The sequence below is a fragment of the Puma concolor genome, chromosome A2 (assembly GCF_028749965.1).
Source record: "Puma concolor isolate L17-30 chromosome A2, mPumCon1.1.hap2, whole genome shotgun sequence".
Classification (NCBI taxonomy): domain Eukaryota; kingdom Metazoa; phylum Chordata; class Mammalia; order Carnivora; family Felidae; genus Puma; species Puma concolor.
In genome coordinates, this window is record NC_141668.1 from 55,170,216 (window position 1) to 55,192,333 (window position 22,118).

The 22,118-nt window shown below is 42.2% G+C and overlaps 1 protein-coding gene across 1 annotated transcript in view; it reads left to right on the top strand.

Annotated features, from left to right (window-relative positions):
• The window catches only part of TOMM7 (translocase of outer mitochondrial membrane 7), a 205,185-nt gene extending 186,774 nt beyond the window's left edge, over positions 1-18,411 (top strand). Inside the window, exons 3-4 of the mRNA XM_086694551.1 lie at positions 164-275; positions 18,361-18,411. Coding sequence (XP_086550677.1) covers positions 164-275; positions 18,361-18,396 — 148 coding nt within the window. The 3' untranslated portion in view covers positions 18,397-18,411. The remainder of the gene's footprint in view (positions 1-163; positions 276-18,360) is intronic.
• Positions 18,412-22,118: the final 3,707 nt, after the last annotated feature.

Below are 22,118 nucleotides of genomic sequence, written 5' to 3' on the forward strand. Positions count from 1 at the left end.
GTGAGGCGCATGCAGTTTGTGCCTCTTAAGAAATGTGGGACAGGGGGTTGTGTGGAGTGCTGCCAAGGGACAGTGGAGGTGCGTCAGCAGGCTCCGTGACAGGTGGCAGAGGCCAGGGGACTGGGGAATCACTTACAGTCACGGAGGTTTCTTTCTCTCCCAGGCTTTGTGCACTGATGGGAATGAGGCAGCCGGCAGCCAAGCCACATAACGGGAGCCTGAAGAAAGACGTCTTGGGCAATTTGCACAAGTTTCCTTCTTTAAATAACCACACAGTAAGTCAATATCCCTGAGGGCATTTGTTTATTGGCTGCCTTATTACCTTTTTTTTTTTTTTTAACACAAATCTCTTAAAGACACTTCTGTTGGTTTTATATACACTTGCTCAGGCTTGTCTTACTTTAGTAATACTGAAATTCTGCCATTCGGCAGTTAGGACAGAGCCAGCTTTGAATCTGGGAACAAGAGCAGCTCAAGGTCAATGAGACAGCAGGCTTATTTCTTGCACAAGTGTCAGTGAGAAACTTGTCAGGAGACAAGTTTGAGGGACTGGATATACAACGTGAGTTCTCGCTGCCAACCCCAGGGCAATAGGCTACTTATAGGGTTTAGGCGGCAGCTACTGGGGAAACTACAAATTCAGGTTGCCTTATCTTGTATGAAATATGGTGTCTGTGCCGATTGTAAACTCTGCCCACATGGAGCTAGGCAATGGTGTGCTGCTAAACTGGCTCTTTGGAACTAAAAAATAAGGAGCAGGGCCAGTTTGTAATGTTACCCAATTTTCATGGTGTAAATACTCCAACTATGGCAAGTTTCCAGCTACCAATGGTTTGTGTGCTTGCACAATTCCTGAATATTTAACACCCAGATCTCTGGCACTGCTATCAGCAGCTCTGGCCCACCGTTGGCTAAGAAACAAATTTCTGTTTGGCACTTCCAGATCGGCTTTGGATCTACGCACCAGGCTCCACTTCCCCCCGCCAAAAGCAAGACTGGCTTCAGCTTTGCCATTCATTAGGCGCATGCTCTTTGGCAAGCACTTAACTTTCCCCAAACCACAGTTGTCTCTTGTGACAATAAGAGTTCAGAAGATGATGCAGTACATGCTGTTTAAAGTTTCTGCCAAGCCACTCTTCTCTGAGAACCACACCTTTCTTGTGGTACCATATTTGGATTGGGATGATTTAATCAGGGATCGACACTGACCCTGGGGGAGTCCATTCATCAGCTGGCCAGTGGCCAGTCAGATCTCTCCTTTGATTACTTGAATAGAGCAAACTTGAGCTTAGATTGGGGAGTGAAGAGATAGAGACAGAGGAGACCCCGTCCCTCCAGCTGTGCACCTCAATCTGCCTGCTCTTTGACCTGATTGTTCAAATTTATCTTGGAGTCTGGGAGATATCCCAGCTGCTCCAACAAACTCTCTTCTGCACTCAGGTCAGCCTGAGTGGGATTTTGTAAATTACAACCACTAGAGTTTTAAATAAGGCATAAAGGATGCTCAAGACTTTTTTGGGCTCTAATATTAAACCAGTGGTCTCAAACTGTGGTCCCTCAACCAGCAGGATTAACATCATTTGGTGACTTGTCAGAAATGCCCCACCTCAGGCCCCACAAACTCTATGGATGGGGCCCAGCAATTTGCGTTTTTACAAGCCTTCTAGGTGATCTAGGTGATCTAGGTGTGTGTGCTCATGTTTGAGAGCTGCTGCATTACTATTCTAATGTTATATTTTAGGTAAGAAAGACATTTTCAGAAGGACTGATGAGGTTTTTTTTTCTGATTAGTATTTTTAGATTGGAGGCCAAAGGTCATTTTTTTTTGGTAAAAAAGTTAGTACTTTTTATAAATAACATCTATTTACAACTTGAAAGAAATTACAACAAATTTCCGTTTTAAAATTTTCATGTCAGAGGACCAAGGCTGACATTTCAAAGATGACCCTAAAAGAATACAAGGAGAAGTTGAGTGTGAGGAATGAAAATGCCACCCATTAAAAAAAGAAGTGGAAAATAAGCACCAGTACCTAAAATAGTTTCAAAATGGTGAAGGCTGGAAGCAAGCACAGAACAGATGACCCAGATACTGTGTGGTTTTGCACTGAGAGGATTTCACAAAATGTACCTCAAACATGGAAATGCCTAATAACTTCTGGCATAGGAAATAGTGCACTAACGATCGATTTATAGAAGTCCAGTAAAGAAATGAAACAGGAAACTTCGGCTTAATGTCATCCTGACATATCTATAGTTTTCCCTCTAAGGTTTGGAGAGATACCGGTAGACAGGAATCTTCACTGCAACGTCATCTTAAACAGGCAACTTGAATGAATAGGGCTCACTTGCACGTTGGTTGTTTGAAAGCAACATTGCTTTCCTGTGAAAAATCATACTGTTGGAGAGAAGATTGCAGGCTGGACAGTGGAATCCTTCATGCAAGGATACCGTAGTGCTGGTAGTGGTGCAAGTTCCCTGCCAGGTTGGATCCCAGAAGTGACCTGTTCAACTGCGGGGCTGAGGTTAGGGTGGGGAGGTGGGATGGGACCTGGAGAGAGGGGAATCGGGAAAGGCTGGGGAGTCCTCTGGTGGGAGGAATGGGGGCTCCCTTTACCGCAGTGTCAATAGTAGGGGGACTATGAGTGGAGGAGGGAGGTTCTGCAGTTGAGTGTCCAAATACGTGAGTTGTCAGCAAGCTGGATAGCTGAAAGTCGGGAACTGCCCCTATCTGCCATTGAGTGCCTACTGTAGAGCCAGCCTCTGAAGCAAGATTGAAGGGCACAGTGGTTATGCTTGCTGGCTTTGCAGAAGATGGGTCCTGGTAGGTCCCAATGAGCTCCCTGGTAGGTAACCTTGGGCTAGGCACTAAGACCTGCCATGCTTGGTGTCCTCATCTGGAAAATGGAGGTGATGTAATAGTAGTTTTTCCTTACAAGGCTGTTGTGCAAATTGAGTGACATAATGCCTGTGAAGCGCTTAACACACTGAGCGTTTATGTTAGATGTTGTCGTCCATAATTAGTCCCCTGAGAGACTTTAGTTAAATGATTCTTACTCTTTTTTGAAAAAAGAAAATGACAGATTAGAGTTTATTAGAGAGGTTGATTAGCTAAAACATGTAAGAAGTATAAAGAGGACTTTAATGGTTGTGGGAAATTGCACTTTCTCATATGAGCTGGTGATCCACATCTCCGAATCTTCACAAAAGATCCCGCCACTAGAAAATCTTACTAGGAGTGTGTTCCGCAGGGCTTTAGGAATTCTAGAGAAAATAAATACAGGAAAATTTTCCATAATAATTCATGATGGATAAAGGATGTTTATTATTATAGTGGTTATTTTTTTTTTTCAATATGACCGCTCTTTGAAAGTAATGGGATTTAAAAAAGAAAACAAAACAAAGCAAAAACAAGCCCTGCCTGATAGTGCAGGGACACTGCCTGGATATATTTAGTCATGCATCTTTACTTTTCTGACAGTCCCAACTGCTGAAAATATTCACAAGTGTGATTTTTGCCTTTGTTGCTTTGCTGGGTAAATACAGATAATACACTGCCCTTCTGGGCTTTAAAAATGCTCTGAAAGGCCTAAAAGGTTACAGCTATTTGACTGTGCCACAGGGTTTCCCAGGGCCCTAGTGATGTGTGGGCAAAGCAATGTTGGTTATGTGGCACTCAGTGAGTGTGCTAGCTACTGCCAATGTCATCTAGATGATACTACTGAGACAGGACCTCCCAAGCCACACATGTGTCTGTCCCAAGGATTTGGAACACATCCCTGAGGCTGTGATTATAGGCAGTTTCCTTGGCACCTTTCGCCATTACTCCCCAACTGGCTTATCTTTCAGTCATCCTTCAAAATGCTAGCTTTGAGTAGATGCAGCCCAGTCTGCCTTATTCCTCAGTGTATCACTAGTACTTTTTACAGGGCCTGGGACACATTAGGGGATCTATCAACATTAAATAGATAATTGGCCAGGGTTGGCTATCTAAACTTGCATGGACTCCTACACAAAGTCCAGTCTCAACCTGAGCTCCAAGAAGTTAGGATTAAGAGAAGGATTTGTGGTCACACACTGAGAACACTTAATACCCAGGCAGTAGTGAGGCCAAATATTAGTAACATAGAATACATGGGGATGATGTGTCTTCTTCTCCACCCCGTTTCAGCCTGGAAAAGTCATGTGTCTTGACTGTGCTCTGAGCTGAAGGAAATCTAGAAAAATTAGCTTAAATGTCAAGAAGGCAGATGCATGTCAGTCCTTATTGACATTTTGGAAAACAGGTCTAGGGACCGTTTATTCGTCCAACAAATATTTGTCGGGGCCCTACTATGTGCCAGGAATGATTCTAGGCACTGGTGATATATCAGTAACCAAAACAGACAATTTCCTTGTCCTCATGGATTTCCATTGAAGTGGAGCAAAATAGACAGGAAACAAAGAGGTCAATAGCAAAGGGTGGTGATGGAACTATGATAAAGAAAACTAAAGCAGGCTGAGGGGAGGCAGAAAGTCAGGGGTTGCTATTTTAGCTAGGCTGGTCAGAAAAGGGCATCCTGGAGCAGAAACACTATGGACAGAGATGTGAATACAAGGATCATAATAACATCTCAAGAAAGAGGATTCCAGGATGAGGGAAGAGTGAGTGTAAAGAACCTGAAGTAGGGGTGACATTGGCGTATTCAAGAAACAGCACGAGGGCCTATCTGGCTGAAGAGTGTGCAAAGGAGAGAGCAGAAGAAATGAACTCAGCAAGGAAATGGGAGCCAGTTGCTGGAAAACATTTTAGGCCAAGGCCAGGACGTTGGGTTTATTCTAAGTGTGATAAGAGGCTTGTGAGCAGAGAAGTCATCTCCATTTTTAAAGGAGGACTCTGGCTGCCTGTTATGTTGAGAAGAAACACTGGAGACAGAGGGGGAAGCAGGGAGACCAGCTCAGCGGCTATTACAGAAGATCTGGTAAGAATTCGAAGTAGCTTGGATAAGGATGGGAGGGCAGAAGAAATAGTAAATGAAGAAATCTGGGATATGATTTAGAGACTGAGCCAATGGATTGAAGATAGCATTTGAGAAAAAGAGAAGACCAAGGATGACTTCAAGATTTTTTACCTAATTAAATGGAAGTTTTTCCTGCGATGGGACACACAAGGATTGGGTTTTGTGAAGGGGAAATAAAAGATTTGGTTTGGGATCTGGGATACTATTATAGTGACCTGTTGCTGCATAACAAACCACCCAAGACTTAGTAACTTAAACCTGCAATTATTATTATTTTCCATGTTTCTGTAGGTTACCTGGGCTTAGCTGGAAAACTCGTGATTGTTTTTCTCTGGAATTTGCAGGGAGACATCTGGGGCTCACACATCTGGCTGGCAATTGATGCTGGCCATTCGCTGGCAGCTGCCAATGGCAGTGCCAGCATATGTTGCTTAGTCTCCTTACAGTAGGGCAGTTGGATTGCAAGAGGGAATACCCCTAACTGTTGCATTCCAAAAGAGCCAGGTAGAAGTTCCAAGGATTCTTATAACTAGCTTTACAAGCACCCAAATGTTACTTCTGCTGTGTTTTACTGGTTAAGCAAACCACTAAGGCCACCCTGTATTCAAGGGAAGGGGAGTAGGACTTAACCTCTTGATTTGAGGAGCAGCGCACATGTATAGGGAGGGAACGTGTGATTGGCAGTCATCTTTGGACACCATCTATCACTGACACTCTGAGATGTGTATTGATATTCAAGTCTGGAACTCAGGAAGAGACTGGGTCTCCAGAAATTGGGCAGGAAATTTCTTCTCAGAGATTTTTGGTTAGATTGTTAGACCTGATATTGTTAAATTAGAATTTGCTCTCCTGCTTTTTCTTTAAAAAAGTGATCTAGCTGGAACTATGTTATTCTTTTACACGTGCCTGTGGTAGCTAATAAATGAACTGCATTCTTTTTAAAATAATCATTATTACTTAACACAATGTCTGATACTGTAGACACTTAATCATTATTAACAGCTATTACACTGTTGTACTTCCTTATTCACATTATTTCTAAACTGAATAGATGTCCTATGCTACGTCTCTGTGGCATGCATTTGTCCAGCTGTATTCATGTTGGGTTGATTGTTCCTGATATTATAAAACATTTCAGACCCATTCTTCCTTCTGATCCCATTATTAATGTATGTACCTTTTCTCAGCCTAGAGTCTTCAGACGTATTTCCCAAGTCCACAAAATCTGTAAGATTAAACTTTTCTGGATTTTCACACATATGATAATCTTAAAGTAATCTGAGCACATTCTAGAATTCCAAGACTACCTCCTTTTATTGAAGTACTCCATGCAATTTCATAGGGACATTTGCATTTAACATATGGTCATGTTAGTACCAAGTAAAGCCAAATTACTATACAATACACACTCTAAGGTTTTTGCACTCATTCCACAGAGAAAGGTTTAGTGGTCCATATCATTGGCATATGAAACTATAAAAACCTTAGAACTGACCATTAGTACACATTCACAGAGTCATTGGCTATATTGTGAAATCTTATCTTTAAATTAGCAATGGTTAGATTGTAAATGCAGTAGTGAAAAACAAAGAATTTTTTTCTTTGTTAAACAGTATATTTTCATTTCAGTATCACATTTTGAAATCTGACAGGGCACCTGGGTGGCTCAGTCAGTTAAGAGTTGGACTCCTGATTTCGGCTTAGGTCATGATGTAACGGTTCATGCGATGAAGCCCTGCATGGACCTCTGCACTGACAATAAGTAGCCTGCTTGGGATTCTCTCTCTCTCTCTCTCTGCCTCTCCCCCACTTACAAGTGCATGCACTCACACTCTTTCCCTCCCTCTCAAAATAAATAAATTTTATATGTATATAATTCAGAAGTGTGCTAATTGGCCTTTTATGATAATGGATAAAGGATTTTAAAAATGCTTATTTTTAAAAAAGATAAGCAAAAAAAGATAACAATAATGGTCCAGCTTTGCAACAAGTGAAATGAAACACATCAATGCAAGCATCAGCAATTTAGTGGCAGCAAATAACATCATTCATTACTCTAATGTTGATAATTTGCATTTTATTGATTTTGTAGCTTAGTTTGTATTTAATTTGTAAACTTGATTTAGTTTTAGATTTGCATAACATCTATGAGCATAAGGCAGTTACACTTCACTCATCTTAAAGAAACATAATTAAAATGATTTAAGTCAATGCTGATGATTTATATATTTGTTTCCTTTAAAGTCTTGCTTCATTACTCATGTTTGAGAAATACTGACTTTGTGAATAAACTTCTATAAATCTAAGAAATAGTCACATCATATTCTAGAAGGAAAGTAAAGAAAAAAATCACTATAGGGCTCATTTTTTTTTCTTCTCAGAGATGTTTATAGGCTTATAAAATTCTGGTTCCAGTTGTTTTTTTGTTTGTTTGTTTTTGGTGTTTGTTTTTTAAACATTTTCTGTTTGTTTTGCCTGTGTGGAACATAGGAGAAATTTCTACATGTATCTCTAGGCCTGCTTTCTGGTTTTCTAGAGAAATTTGCTCTGATTATATCAATCTACTTTCAGTTTCAGAAACATACCAAGCTCTTTGTGACCTCAGCACCATTGTACTTGCTGTGTCTTCTGTTCCAGCTAGAGCACTTTCCCTTGGCTTTTTGCATGGCTCATCCTTTTAAATCTTTAAGTCTTTGCTTAAATTTTCCTTCCTCAGGATGCCCTTCCATGATCACCTCTGTTTAAAGGAGTCTCCTCTTATTTTCTGTCACCACCTTATTCATTTCCCTCATAGTACTTGTAAGATCTCTCATGAATTAAGATGTTTTACTTGGAGCACCTGGGTGGCTCAGTCAGTTCAGTGTCTGACTGTGGCTCAGGTCATGATCTCATGGTATATGAGTTCAAGCCCTCCATCGGGCTCTCTGCTGTCAGCACAGAACCTGCTTCAGATCCTCTGTCCCCCTCTCTCTCTGCCCCTCCCCCATTTACACGCGCGCGTGCGCTCTCTCTCTCTCTCGAAAATAAATACATATTTAAAAAAATGTTTTACTTGCCCACTGCCTGCCTCTCCCATCAGACTATAAGAGGGAATGCTGCATATCTGTCTTTTTGAGTATTGTAGCATCGAGCACAGTCTGTGGCACACATAGGGACCCAATAAGCATTTACTAAATTTGGAAATATGCTAATCACTGCTTTTATGACTTCATGTATTCCTGGAAACCTGTCATCTAGGAAGCCAGGGTGAAAGTACCGATGACTTCTCAATGGTGAAAAATACCCAGTGAGTGAATTAAAGAATCCAGTAGAAGGTCTAGGTGTATTGGTTGAGCTGAGTGGTGCAAAGCAACCAAACATAGGGATCAACTTCCCAATAGAGGCAGCTTTGCTCACTGAGCTGCAAATACCCGATTGTTCTCCTGATTCCCATGGTTTGCCTGCCCTCATGGTTTGATGAGGGGGTAAGAGGGAAAAAAATGACCCTTTAAGGCCCTGTCCTATCAGACCATGCCAAAATGAGTACCTTAGTCAGGATAAGGACTATGCAAGTTGATACCCAATTGATGGATTCAGTGATCAAAATAATGACTAGCTTCCAAGCCTTGGATTTTATCCCACTTGTCTTTGAACTCTGATGAATTATGTATCAGATAATTACCACTTTTCATTATCTTGAATATGCACATTTCCCCCACCTTGTAATATTTCTGAAGTCAAGATGCATCTTAATAATTTATGTCATGTCATGGTTTACTTGGCAGCCTTTTTCTTTTTTAAATAATATGTAGAACAATGTACATCTTACAATTCATGGAACTTTGGAGTCACTAAAATAAGTAACCCTCTCTCTCTCTCTCTCTCTTTTTTTTTTTTTTTTGAGACAATTGGTTAATAGTAATTGGTTAAATGAAGGCTCTTACTAGTGCTTTTCTAGGAACCAGCCATGGTAGAAGCATTTCAGCAAAGAGAATTTACCAACAATTTCTGTGCCACCATGATTATTTTCCAGCCAAGGAGTAGGTTCTGTTTTTCCTTTGCTTGAATCTAGGTCAATAATATGATTTACTTTGATCAACAGAATGTGGGGGAGTTAACACTGTGTGACTTACGGGTTATGATAGGACTTCCATTTCCTTTGAAGAGCCAGCCATGTCAGTGTACATACAACTACTAATACCCCCCAGCCATCAGCCAACCCAAGTGCCCTAACCACATGAATAAGGCCATCTTGGATCTTCTAGCTCCATGTGATCTGCCTCAGACAACACCTTGAACCATCCCCACGGAGCCTGGTCTGAATTCCTAACCCATAGAATCATGAAAAAGAACATGGTTTTTGTTTGAGTTCTCTAAAGTTGAGAGTGTTTTGTTACATGGTAATTGATAACTGAGACAGCAACTGAGTCAGGACTTAAGTCCTATAAACTATTTTCTCAATTTCCCCCAGTTTGGAAGAAACTCTCCTCCTCAAATGAAGAAATACTCTTCAATGATATGAGCCTTAGAAAAATTGCCCATGTTTTCCCCAGATCATATTTCCCAGCACTAACAAAAAAAAAAAAAATCCATGAAGTACTATGAGAAGACACAGTTCAAAAACAAATTGTGCTGGAATCATCATGTCCTCAAATCACCTTTCCATTCACAATTTTTTCTACTCCATGTGATGCTTCATTGAGTATGTGGAGTTCCTAAAAGATGTTTTCCTGCATAGCCTAATGTATAATTCCCTGCATAATCACCAGAGGATCACTTCTAAAAATGTCTAATACTTCAATATAAAAAATGATTGCCTAGTCATGGCAATTCCGTAAGAGAACAATCTTTGAATGACGACTGTTATTCAAGACCATGATTAGTCAGAGATAATGATCTGGATCTGACAAACCTCAGAACTACTAGGGCACAAGGCATGTGCCCCAAAGCAACAATTAGAGGGAATAGTGGAGGCAGATCTCCTGAGAACTGCCACTCAGAACAGCCATCCCTGCTGACCAAGCAGGATATCCTCAGTGTGTGCAGCAGTTTCTCAATAGGAAGTGTGAACATTAGGAACATTGCAAAAGGCAGGGCAGTGATTCTCAAAGATTAATATCCGGTGAGGTGTGAAAGGAAAACTTAAGCTACTTACTTTGCAGTAACAGCCTCAGAATGGAAAGCTATTTTGGTAGCCAAATGTGGAAAGTTAACATTAACCAAATAAAACCATGGGGTCATAAAGCCAGGAATGTGCATGAATTCATAAGTCCAGTTTTCCTAAGCTTATTTGCTCTTCCAGAAGAAATTTTCCTCTATTGCTCCATGAAATATGATCACGTGTATGTTTACACTTTAAAATAAACCACATTATCTCTTATGGTCCTATCTATTATTCCTATTCCATAGCTTAATCCATGTATGCAATCCAATTGCGTTAACATTTCTTTAAATGTAAACATAATACTTTCTCCTTTGTGTCTGCCTAACCTTCTTAATAGGACACTAAAATTGAGAATGCAGGGCACCTGGGTGCCTCAGTCAGTTAAGTGTCCAACTCCTGATTTCCTTTCAGGTTATGATCTCATGGTTCCTGAGGTCGAGCCCCATGTTGGATTCTGCAATGACAACACAGAGCCTGCTTGGGATTCTCTCTCTCTCTCTCTCTCTCTCTCTCTCTCTCTCTCTCTCTCTCTCTAAGAGAAATAAACATTTTAAAAACTTGAGAATGAAATATCTCCTGCAGTCTTTGACTGGCACCTGAGGACTTCTCTGGGATCTAGCAGGGGCTATAAAACCTTCTGTGAGTCCAAATGAATCTGTTGTCCCAGAAAACCTAGACAGTCATTCTGTTCCATATGGAATATGTCTGGACATCAATCTACTGATGGATGCAATCAAGACAAGGATCAATACTATCCCTATTATGATTTAGTGGAGACTCAACTTTATTTTGGATTACTATTTAACATCCAGGAGAGATGTTAACCCAGAGAAAACTATGGAATGGAATCATTACTAAGAAAAAGCAAACCACAACGGAAAGGAGACTGTGGTCTCAGAAGATTTCAGCCTGATAGATACTACCATGAATTCAAAGATCTGCAATGAGACAGAAAGTGTCCTTTTCCTAACAAGGGCAAAAGCCTACTATCATTTTGTGGTTGTTGGAAAAGTACACTGACACTCAGTTGGCAACACCCCCCTGAGGCCTCCAGTTTTTTCTCTGGACCCCATCAACATTCCTGGGATAACAATGTCAGATATTATAGGCCATGCATTAAGAATCCTCATTTGAAGCTGGAAAACCGCTATTGGTTTTTCTGCAAATAAATCTAGAAAAAACATCTTATGCTCTTTTCTAATAAAAGGAGGGGTGAGGAATTCACATGAACTCAAAGAGCCAAAATTGAGTTTCCTGGGACATGACTCTTCTCTCTTGACAAGAATAATTTAAAGTAGCTTTGGGGGTGGGAGTGTGAGATGCCCTTATAACCTCTCCCCAGTCTCCAACATTTACCCTCACAGCACCTGAGTGTTTTCATTTCTCTTTGTGACACTCTACTGAAGGATCATCAACTAAGCCTACTTCTGAAGATACAAATGGCCTTGGCAAAGAGTGAAGCAGCAGAAACACTGATTCACCCAAGGGCTAAGCACAGAGAACTGGGACCAGACAGGGCTCCAGAAAGCCCTGTTTGTGAATTTGAACTTGAAACTTGAAGGTTGAATGTATATAAGATAGATTTTGTTGGCACTCCCAGGTGAGGCACCAGAGTTTAGCTAGTGAGGCTAAGGAGAGGGGCAGCTGTAGTGGGGGAATGACTATTGGGAAATCATGGACCTGAGTGACATAGGACAAGGACAGTGGGAAACACTGTGCATTCAGAGGGAGAGGCTTTGCAAGGTGGTAAAGCATGTAAAAGTTGTGAAAGGGGGCCTTTCAAGGTCAGTATCATCTAGGGTTAGCCCTATTTTCAATAAGGGATGAGGGAGAGCTACTCATCCTCCTTCTTCTTCCTCCCTCTTTTGGTTCCCAGGGTCTAAGACTTAGGCTAGGACTATTGATCCCAAGACTTAACTTCATGGTGAACTTCTTCAGTCTTTTTGGCATCTGTGGACTGGTTTCTTCAAACTCAGTCATCCTTGTTAACCATGCTATATGGCACGATATTCTGCAAACCACTGGCTTAGAGAGACAACTCATGGGCTGCTTTTAAGGTGATATTGTCTGTACCTCAGCTAAGATTTGCAAGGGTCAGTCTTCTGTTACTACACTCTGAGTTTATTAGGCTCAAGCTCCCTTGGTCAGCCTGAAGAACCGCAATTTGCTAATGAGGGTTGGGCTTGAAACAGTTGGGCAATGAACCAGTTTCCTTTATCTTCCTTTGCATTGACAATGGTCATCATGATTCATGTGACATAGTTCCTCGAAAGACCAAAAAAAAAAAAAGATGCAAAACAAAATTCACAAAATACTTCCTGCTGCCTATGGCTTACAGATACATATTTTAATATCATTTTTTTTTTAATTTTTTTTTTCAACGTTTATTTCTTTTTGGGACAGAGAGAGACAGAGCATGAACGGGGGAGGGGCAGAGAGAGAGGGAGACACAGAATCAGAAACAGGCTCCAGGCTCTGAGCCATCAGCCCAGAGCCCGACGCGGGGCTCGAACTCACAGACGGTGAGATCGTGACCTGGCTGAAGTCGGACGCTTAACCGACTGCGCCACCCAGGCGCCCCTAATATCATTTTTAAGTGTATAGTTAAGAGTGTTTGGGTCTTCAGAGTTGGAAGCATTAGAAAAAACTATTTCTGATAACCGAATATAGGTAATTGGACTATATTTGTTTCTAATTTATCTTTTCTTTAGTTAACTTTCTCACTGCAAACAAGCTAAAAGGTAGTGAGTTTTAGCACAAAGCTGACTTCTTAAACATAGAAGTAAAGAGTTAAGGCTTTGTAAGGATGTACATGACACAGACAAATTAAAAACAAATTATATTATGGATTAAAACCCTGATGTTTGAATCTCCTTGTAACAGTATAGTTAGAAGAAGAGGTCCAATCAGGATGTAGTAAGATGATAAAATCACTAAACTAAACTAGTGTGGTTTTCAAAGTGTGGCCAGAGGACCCCTGGGGAGCCCTGAATTCTTTTCAGGAAACCCACAGAGTCCTGCCTTTTCCAACTACGTATCTGTGTAAGGCTGGATTTTCATCATATACTTCAGCTAAAACAGCACAACTGACAGATTGAATGCAGAAATAGATAAGAGATTCTATCTGTCTTCTCTGAAGCCAGACACTAAATAAATTTCCAAAAATATGACACAATGAAGTGTTTTTGCTACGTTTTTGAGAAAGAAAATATAAATAATTTTCATGAAAAATTGGCCATTTATGTTAACATGTACTGGGTAGTTATTACATTAAATCAATGAATATATGTTGAAAAAATTTCTTTGCTTTAATTTCTAGCATTGTCAATGTTAATCAATATAAACTATATAAGCAGAAGGTCTTTAAGGGCCTCAATAATTTTTAAGAGTGGAAAACAATCCTGACCGTAAAACAGTTGAGAATTGCTCCACAAATCCTGGCTTCTTTTCCTCAACCTAATTCTCTAAACTCTGTAACCATCTAAAGCCTGTTTCTTTAGCTTAAGCTGGTTACCACCTTTACTCCCTTCTCAATTTCCCTCCAACAGTATGCTCATATGCAAGGGTAATATAAAAATATTTAGCAACTGGTATGGCATGGAAACCCACCAATTAAAACATTCGCAGAACCCCACTATGAAAGATGGTGTCTGAAAGCAACAGGTTTAGTCCCTCTGTCTCTGAGCTTCTCTGCCCTTTCACTTGTAAATCCCATCTGCCTGTGGGAATGTGAGAATTCCCTCTCCCACCCAAAAGACTGTCTTGCTCACAAGTGAATCCTCTCGCTTAGTGTGGCACCTGGTACATTGTCAGGGCTCCACTGGAAACTCTATCTGAGCCCACACTTACCTGTCTTGAGTGTAAACCCCTCCCCTTCACCTAGCAGTGTCCCTCCAACCAGTCTAGAAGAACATAGCGTTTCCCTGCAATGACACAAAAGGAAAAGGTCACCAACCACTTTCATCACCATCCTGATTTGCTGCTAGGAGATGGAGCTTCAGGTGGTCTAATATTATGCAAAGTCTTAAACACCTGGAGAAGATTTGTTTAGCCTTAGAGAATGGGTGAAATGCCTCAGAGACCTTAGTTTAACCAAGCCATTTAATCCACTCTAGTTAAAACCTCTTAGCACGTTGCACAGTGGGCAGCAGAGTGAGCTTCTCAAGAGAAATGCATGGAATGTATTTAGATGTCTTTTTTTGGAGGGATGAGATTACGAGAATTGGGAAAACCAGATGCAGGGGATTTCCAAAAGTCTGAGGCCAAGCTGATGACTGCCAACTCTGCACACTTAGATGGAGTTCTCCTAGAACATGTACTTCCTCATGCACTTGTCCTTTCTCTCTGATTTGCTGTTAAGGATTGAACTGTGCCTTCTCAAAGTCATATGTTGAAGTCTTAACCCCCAGTACCTCAGAGTGGGACCTTGTTTGGAAACAGGGTCTTTACAGAGGTAACCAAGTTAAAGTGAAGTCATTATGATGGGTGCTAGCCCCATATGACTGGTGTTCTTGACAAAAGGGGAAGTTTGGACACAAATACATACAGAGGTAAGACAATGTGAAGATATAGGGAGAACAACTTGTGAATATGAAGACAGACGTGTCTAAGCCAAGAAGAGAGGCCTGGAATATGGTCCACCCTCACAGCCCTCAGAAGGAACCACTCTTGATCCCAGACTTCTCACACCCAGAACTGTGAGAAAATAAATTTCTGTTGCTTACAGCACCCCGTTTGTGGTACTTTGTTACAGCAGCCATAACAAACTTGCCTCTGGGTTTCCAAATCAAAGCCCATTCTTTCCTCAGGGGAAGAATTCTAAGGAGTTCTTTATTTGAATAAAGTGAGGTATAGAAAAATGAGGAGCAGTTCCTTTTAACAAATCCCTCAGCCACACATACCTTGTGAGATTGGCCTCTTCCTCCACCTCCAGGGCTTCAGCAATAAATGAGTGGAAGTGTTGGGCCCCCTGAGTGGTAGGAACCAGAGTGCAGCCTGGCATTCATGGAAGCCAGGCCCCTGCAGCCTCAACACAGCCCTCATTTGGGGATGCCCTTCTCAGGGACTTCTTCTGCTCTTCAGCCTTGCTAGAGCTGACCCCAAAAAGTATTGGCCCCATGCATCTTGTTCCATCAACATCAACTCTAATCTGCAATCTTGTGAAGCTATTCAGGGTTTTGATGTTGCTACTGACCTTGACATGGCCCAGTCCAAACTCATCCTCTTCAGCTGTTCTCACACCCTCTTCTGTTCTTCACTTCCCCAATGTCTTCACTCTTCTCATGCTGACCAGAGAGTCATCTTTGGCCACTCTCTGTGTTCCTTCTGCTACATCTGCTCTGTTGCCAAATCTTGTACATTGCTCTTTACAATTTCCTCTCACCCTGCCTTTCCTGGCATGTCCATTACCAGCAGCCTCGGTCAGGCCATTCATGCCCCATGGATGAAATTGGGATACCATTTGACATTGTCCACTGTTTGGACACCAGGGATATTTTGACTTGGGAGCATCTAGTAAAGGATAGGGTAAAAGATATGGGGAGGTCTAAGAAGGGGTGAGGTGAGAGTCAAGGATGGGTTGTGGGTTAGGGACCAGATAAGGCTAATGGGTGGGGGAGTGGAGGGGAGGGGTGGGGTGAAGTCATCTAGTGCACAGATTTCATGGTACTAAAAAGAAGCTGAAAGTTTAATGGTTTGTTTTTAGGGGATTAAAAGTTGATATGAATGTTAAAATGTCAGCAACTACCACAGAATGTCAACATCAGAATGTCACACATCATTGCAGACGCCTCCATCTGGTTGCTTGAATTTCTTTCCTCTAATGCTGTACATACTACTGCCATACTTAAATACGTAATTTTGGTTAAATGTATTATTTCAGGCATTCACAAAGTCAACAATTTACAGAGTATACTTCTCAATGTTGAGATTTGGTAGGAAACAAGATTGACTGAGTCCTTGTTATTTTCCTATCATCCTCTCCAACAACACATGCTCCAAATAATATTTTTAAGCTGATTCTTAAAGAGTTATTCACCTACTATATGTGTGCACATACATGCATACATACATATATATGAAGATACATATGGCAAATATATTGCTAAAGCTCCAGATACAGACTTCTAATTCATTTACTATCACTGAAATGAATATACTAAAGAGTAAAGATACTCAGTGAGGGACCTCATACAAGTAGTAGTATTTTCCTTTGAATGCTTTTTCATTTATAGGATAAAATGGGAAAAATATGGGGACATTTTTTAAATTGTAGGAATTATCCCCTCCGTCATCCCATACTTCTGTCTTCATCATTTTCCTCCTTCCAATGTTCAGCTTGGGAACTTTTAAGCTTTGCTTTTCGAAGTTCATGTGAGGAGGTCAAGCTTTGTTGCTGGGTTTGGTATTCTTCTGACTCCCTAAAGCTGTAATATAAATAGCTTCCGGTTTTAAATTTGAAAGACAAAGAAGTAAGCTGTTGCTTCCATCCTTCTCCCAACTCCCCTGTTCAGATAGTCAAAGCACCAAAGGTGCGGGCAGTGCCTCTTCTTCTCTCATCCGTGTGCAAGAGAACTTTCTCTCCATTTTTTTCTCTCAAATAATAACTCCGAGTTTTTGGAGAAGTTGATCAGTTCAAAAATGACATTAAAAAGAGTCATCACACAGCGTGGTCAGATATGATGAATTATAACAAAGTGCTGGGTATTTTCTGGATTGAAACCAACTAAGGCTAAAGTTCAGTTTGTCCTGGGCAAGCATGAAGCTGAGTGTTCATCTGTGATTAGGGGCTTGATTCATCATGAGCCGAGACTCCTCTCGCCCAACCGCTTGCTTGCGCAGATTTGGCGAGGGTCCAGGGGTGGAAGTGGGGAGAGGAAACCAGAAAATACCGTTTTAGTTCTCAAGTCTCCTGAAGGGATAAGACTTGTCTGGACTTGTTTGCAAACTTTTGGAGAAAAACCTCACATCTGACAAATGGAGAGTTTCCGGTTATAGAAGCAGGAATTTATCTAGGTTCTCCCTGGGGTCATGGGCAGGAGGGGAAGAGAAAGAGACACCTTTGGTGAAGGTGTCTATTTACACAAACATGGAAAGACGTGGGGTAGAAAGATGGGCCCCAGAGAATTAGTTCTTGTCCCAGAAAGCTGGAGATCTGCCTTCTCTTAGTGCCCTTGGGCTTGATGTGCAAGTGTGCACGAGTAAGCCATTCTGGCCATGTGGTTTTAAAGTGAATGTTTGTCGAGCGAGGCACTGAGGTGCCTGGTCCTGAACTGTGCATTTTGCAGGCACTGTCTGGGTTAGTCCCCTTAGGACACAGTGACTCTTTGGCCCCAGTTGGCAGAGGAGAAGACTGAGACCCAGAAAAGTTTTAAAAGTGCGCCCAAAGTCACATATCTTGTCTCTTCACATCCTAGAACTTAAGCACCACAGCAACCTCCTCAGTGCTGTCACTAGTTTTGTTTTATGCTTTCTCAAAGTTGTCTGTACTATAGAGATTGTGCACATAAAGCCTCCTATATGCCATTTATTCAAAATTCAGTGAGCCTTTCCCGAGAATTATTAGATGCCAGGTTCGTGCGAAGTGGAGATGAAAATATATTGCCACTGCCCTGAAATAGCTCATCCTCATTCATTCATTCATTCATTCACTCATCTATTTGGCAAACTTTTCCCAAGCATCTCCCAGGCACCATACTAGCTGCTGGAAATAAAAAACCAAAAAAACACTGTGTTTGGTGTTCATAGTGATAATAACAATACTGATAATAACGGCTGACATTTACTGAGCACCTGATGCATGCCCCCCACTGCTCTGAGCACTTTGTATCTATTCACTCCATCAATCCTCATCACAAATCTGTGAGATGGGTACTATCATTTTCATTTTACAAATGAGAAAACTGCGACATAGAAAGATTAAGAAACTTAATCTGGCTAGAGTCAGGATTCAGACACAGTTTAAATACTGTACATACTTGTGGGAAGAAAGTACAACAAAAAAATTTTGTAATGCAGTGAAATTTGTGAGAACTGAGGTCAGTCCATGGTCACTGGGACCAAGGGGAATCAGTGATCAGATGTACCTGTCCCAGGATTCAGGATAGGTATCTCGTCCTCAAAGTGGGCATGCGGCTCCTGGCAAAGCTAGAAGAGTTGTCAGAGTGTGGTGAACTGGGTATTTAAGAGGCAGAAATGAAATTATTACACTTTGTTTTTCAGTTTCATTTCAGATATTTGGGGCTGTTTCTGCAATGACTAAAATCAGAGTAACATGGAAGAGTAACTGTGGCTGTGCTTGGAGGGTCAGCTCATCCTAGTAAGAACCCAGAGATGGTTATTTCCCTTATTAAGATTCAAATTTAAGATTGTGTGTGTGTGTGTGTGTGTGTGTGTGTGTGTGCGTGTGTAGTGTTCTTTCATTCATTCCATAGATGTTTATTAAGCAACTACTATGTGTCTAGAAACTGTTTTAGGCCTTCGTTCAGAAAAAAATACCCTTGTTCTCATGGAGCTTACATCCTTGTGGGTGTGATAGGCTACAGGGAGGCTAAGATAAGACCTATGTAAAAGTATTGCCAGTTTGGAATTAGGAGTGTGGGCATGGGGACCTGGCGCTTGAATTTAAGTAGAGTGGCCAAGTGGACCTCTTTGAGCAGGTAATGCTTACACAAAGTCCTGAAGGAGATAGAAATAGCCAATGCCAAGGTCCTGAGGTAGGAGGTACCCCATGTGCTCAGGGAATAGCCAGGAGGCCAGGGGGACCGAAGAGGAGTAGGTGAAGTCAGAGAGAAAAAGCCCAATAGAATCTTGTAGACAATTGTGATGACTTTGGCTTTTCCTATGAGTGAAATGGGTGGTGGTGTGGGGTTGGTAATAAAGGAACTGAGAAAGAGTTTGATTCTGGCTATGTTTTGAAGCTAACATGTTCTAATAGATGGTAGGTGGGGTATCAGAGAAGACAAGGTGTCAAAGACTACTCCATGGTCTCTGGCTGGAGCACCTGGAAGGATGGAGTTGCCACCACTATAATGGGGGAAGCCTTCCTGTGGAATTGTCTGGGGAGAGACCAGGCCTGTTCTTTCCAGACCCTTTAAGTTGAGGGACATCATTAGACATTAAGGTGCAAGGGTGGGCTGTTGTGCAGAAGAGAGGTCTGGATGAGCACTACACGTTAGGCATTTGGGTGCTATGGAAGGCACGAGACTGGAGGAAGTCACCAAGAGAGCGAGACAAAGAATGTGAGAACTGAGAACTGAGCACCTGCCATCAGTGGTAACAGGTGGGAGGGAGGCTGCCAGGGAGATGGAAGGAGGAGACCCCGTAGTGGGAGGCGGAGTCCTGAAGCAGAGCCCGTGTGTCTGGGATGAGCAGCCTGTCTGCTTGTCCACAGGAACAGGCACATCCCAAGTGAAAGTCATGTGTGTGCCTTACTCAGAGTCTAGGAGTCAGGAGTTAGTCAGACAAAGCAGTTCTAAGGGACAGAAACAGCTTCTCTCATCCTGCCATGAGGAGAAAAAAAGATAGTTTTAGCAATTTGCATAATAAGCCCTGTGAGAAGGACCGGTGTGGGCTCAGTGATGAATGGAGATGTCAGCAACATCAGTTAGTCATTAAGCCACTTCTTCATTTGCTGTGTCCATGTGGTTTTTAGAACTAGGCTGGAATTTGTTTAACAAAACAATCATGGTCTCCATTTCCCCCAAATCCTTAAATCTAAAGATCACTTTTGAAACGTTAGGTCATGCTATAATACACTCCTAGAGGTGTCTTATTTTCATTTTCGGAATTTTATGGGGAAAATATATATGGCGCCCCAATAAACATATCTGAAATTAAAACCAAAGTCCTCCTTGTGTTCACCAACATCTTCACCCTCTTCTGCGTCCAAAATGCATTTAGTGCCTACAAGTATTCATGACTTCAAATGGTTCATTCTTTAAACTGTTTAAACAGTCTTTCATACATCCTGTCCACGCTCTCTGGTTTGGACTGCATCCTGAAGGAGCCGGGTTTGGCTGTATCAGAACGTGGGCTGAAGGCAAAGGGAAACCAAAGTCTGAGCTCTGGAGAAACATTGGCAGGAGACACAAAACCACCTTAATTTTACAGCACCCTACAAAGTCAGGGAATGGTACAGAGCCCAGAGTCATGCCCGAGATCATGTCCTTAGGGGGGCAGTGGGCTGGGCTTTGGAGGTGCTCACAGCTGTGCCTGTGGGCCAGAAAGTGGCTAAAGTCACATTTACTGAGTGGCTTTCATGTCTCAGGCACTTTGTTTCTTGCTGAATTTACAGTGTGTTTGTTTTACTATATTGAAGTAGCCAGACAGAGCCTAAGGATGAGAGGTCTGGAAACCAGACAGCTGGTTTAAGGTGGGGGGAAATAGTACGAGCTGTGGAGTGAGGCTGGCTTGGGGCCAAATTCTGACCCTGGCCAATGTGACTTTGAGGCACCATTTGCCGTCCTGGGGTCTCAGCAGTCTCCTCCAAGGGGCCATTATGATGTGTTCCTTGAGGAGCTGCTGTGAAGCTCACTGGTGACATGTGGACAATACATGATGCAGTGATACTCATCTAGCAGGTATTCAGCATATTGTATGTTTCTCATTATTTTGTTCATTGTAGCAAGGTGTGGGTGAAGTCAGTAGTCTAAATAAGTCTTTCTGGGCTAAGAAACTGAAGAATTACTTCTCTAGAAGAGAGGCGGAGAATGTTCTACATTGAGGCTATTTTTTAAAATCACATTTTGCCTTGGGCAGACATTAATGCCCAATCACTGCCTCCTTCCACTCAAGCCACCTCCTTCCTCAGAGTTATGGATCCGGGCCAATATCAATTAACTGGCATTTGCTTGTGAGATAGAACCTCTTTATCACAGTCATCTCGAGAGGGAAGCCAAGAGAGGCATTTCTGAAAGTTTGTGTGTTGACACCTTCTTGCGTGAGGTGGAGGGATCTGACTCAGAGACAGCCTCCCTCAGCAAAAATCAAGAAGCGTCTCTCAATCTTATAGGCAGCTTATAGCCTTGGAAGAGTGCCCCCAGCTGGGAACACATTTAGACAGAAGGTCAAATGGGTCTTGATTCTCTCCTCAATGATTACAAATAGGGTTTCTCACTGCCCATGCCCCAGGAGGAGGTCGTCGTAGGTGTGAGGGGCCCAGCTTGCTGAAATCGGATGGTTTCGAGAGCAATGTTCAGTCTTTCTTGTGGTCTGGAACTTCCTGGGAATGGGGTATGGGGGAGGCAGGTGCCACCTTCCCTCCTTCCATCACCTGAAGTCCACATGTTGGGGAGACAGGAAGGGAGCTGGGTCCTCCGCTTCCTCTTCCAACCGCAGCCCTGTGGCCCATCAGAGCCAGCTGTCAGGAAACGGGAAGTGCATTTTCTCCCCACTTCCAAAGGGGAAGTCCACAGTGTTGATGCTCACTTGAGATCTCCATAGGCTAAAAAGGTCTTAGCACCAGTGATATCCATCCCCACAAACAGTGTATTGAAAGTAGATCACTCAGGATAAACACTCGTGACCTGACAGGGGAAACCTGTGAGAGGTGAGAGCCAGGGGATTCTTGGTTTCAGATTCCTAAGCTGGCCTGTCCAGGGGTGTTTCTGCTGCCTGCTCAACAAATCCAGGATGCTGCCCAAACTGGTAGTGCCTGTTGGGGAGAGCTGCTATGGTGCATATTTGCCAATGAGTCAGCCCATCTCAGGTTCAATGAAAATGATATTTCCTGATATGTGACCTCTTCCCTGCAATGCTTCTCCTTCAAAGATCGAGGACAGAAAAACCTATGACTGAAGCCTGCTGCTTCTAGACCCTGGGCATTTCATAGTCCAATGTCACCTTCCCATCAGCAAGCATCCATGATATCAAAGCATTATGCATTTTCTGAGACAGACTTGGGAAAGCAGCAAACCCAGGAATGAGCATCCAGGTCCCAGAGCATAAATACTAACAAACTAGTTTCTCTTGAACAAACC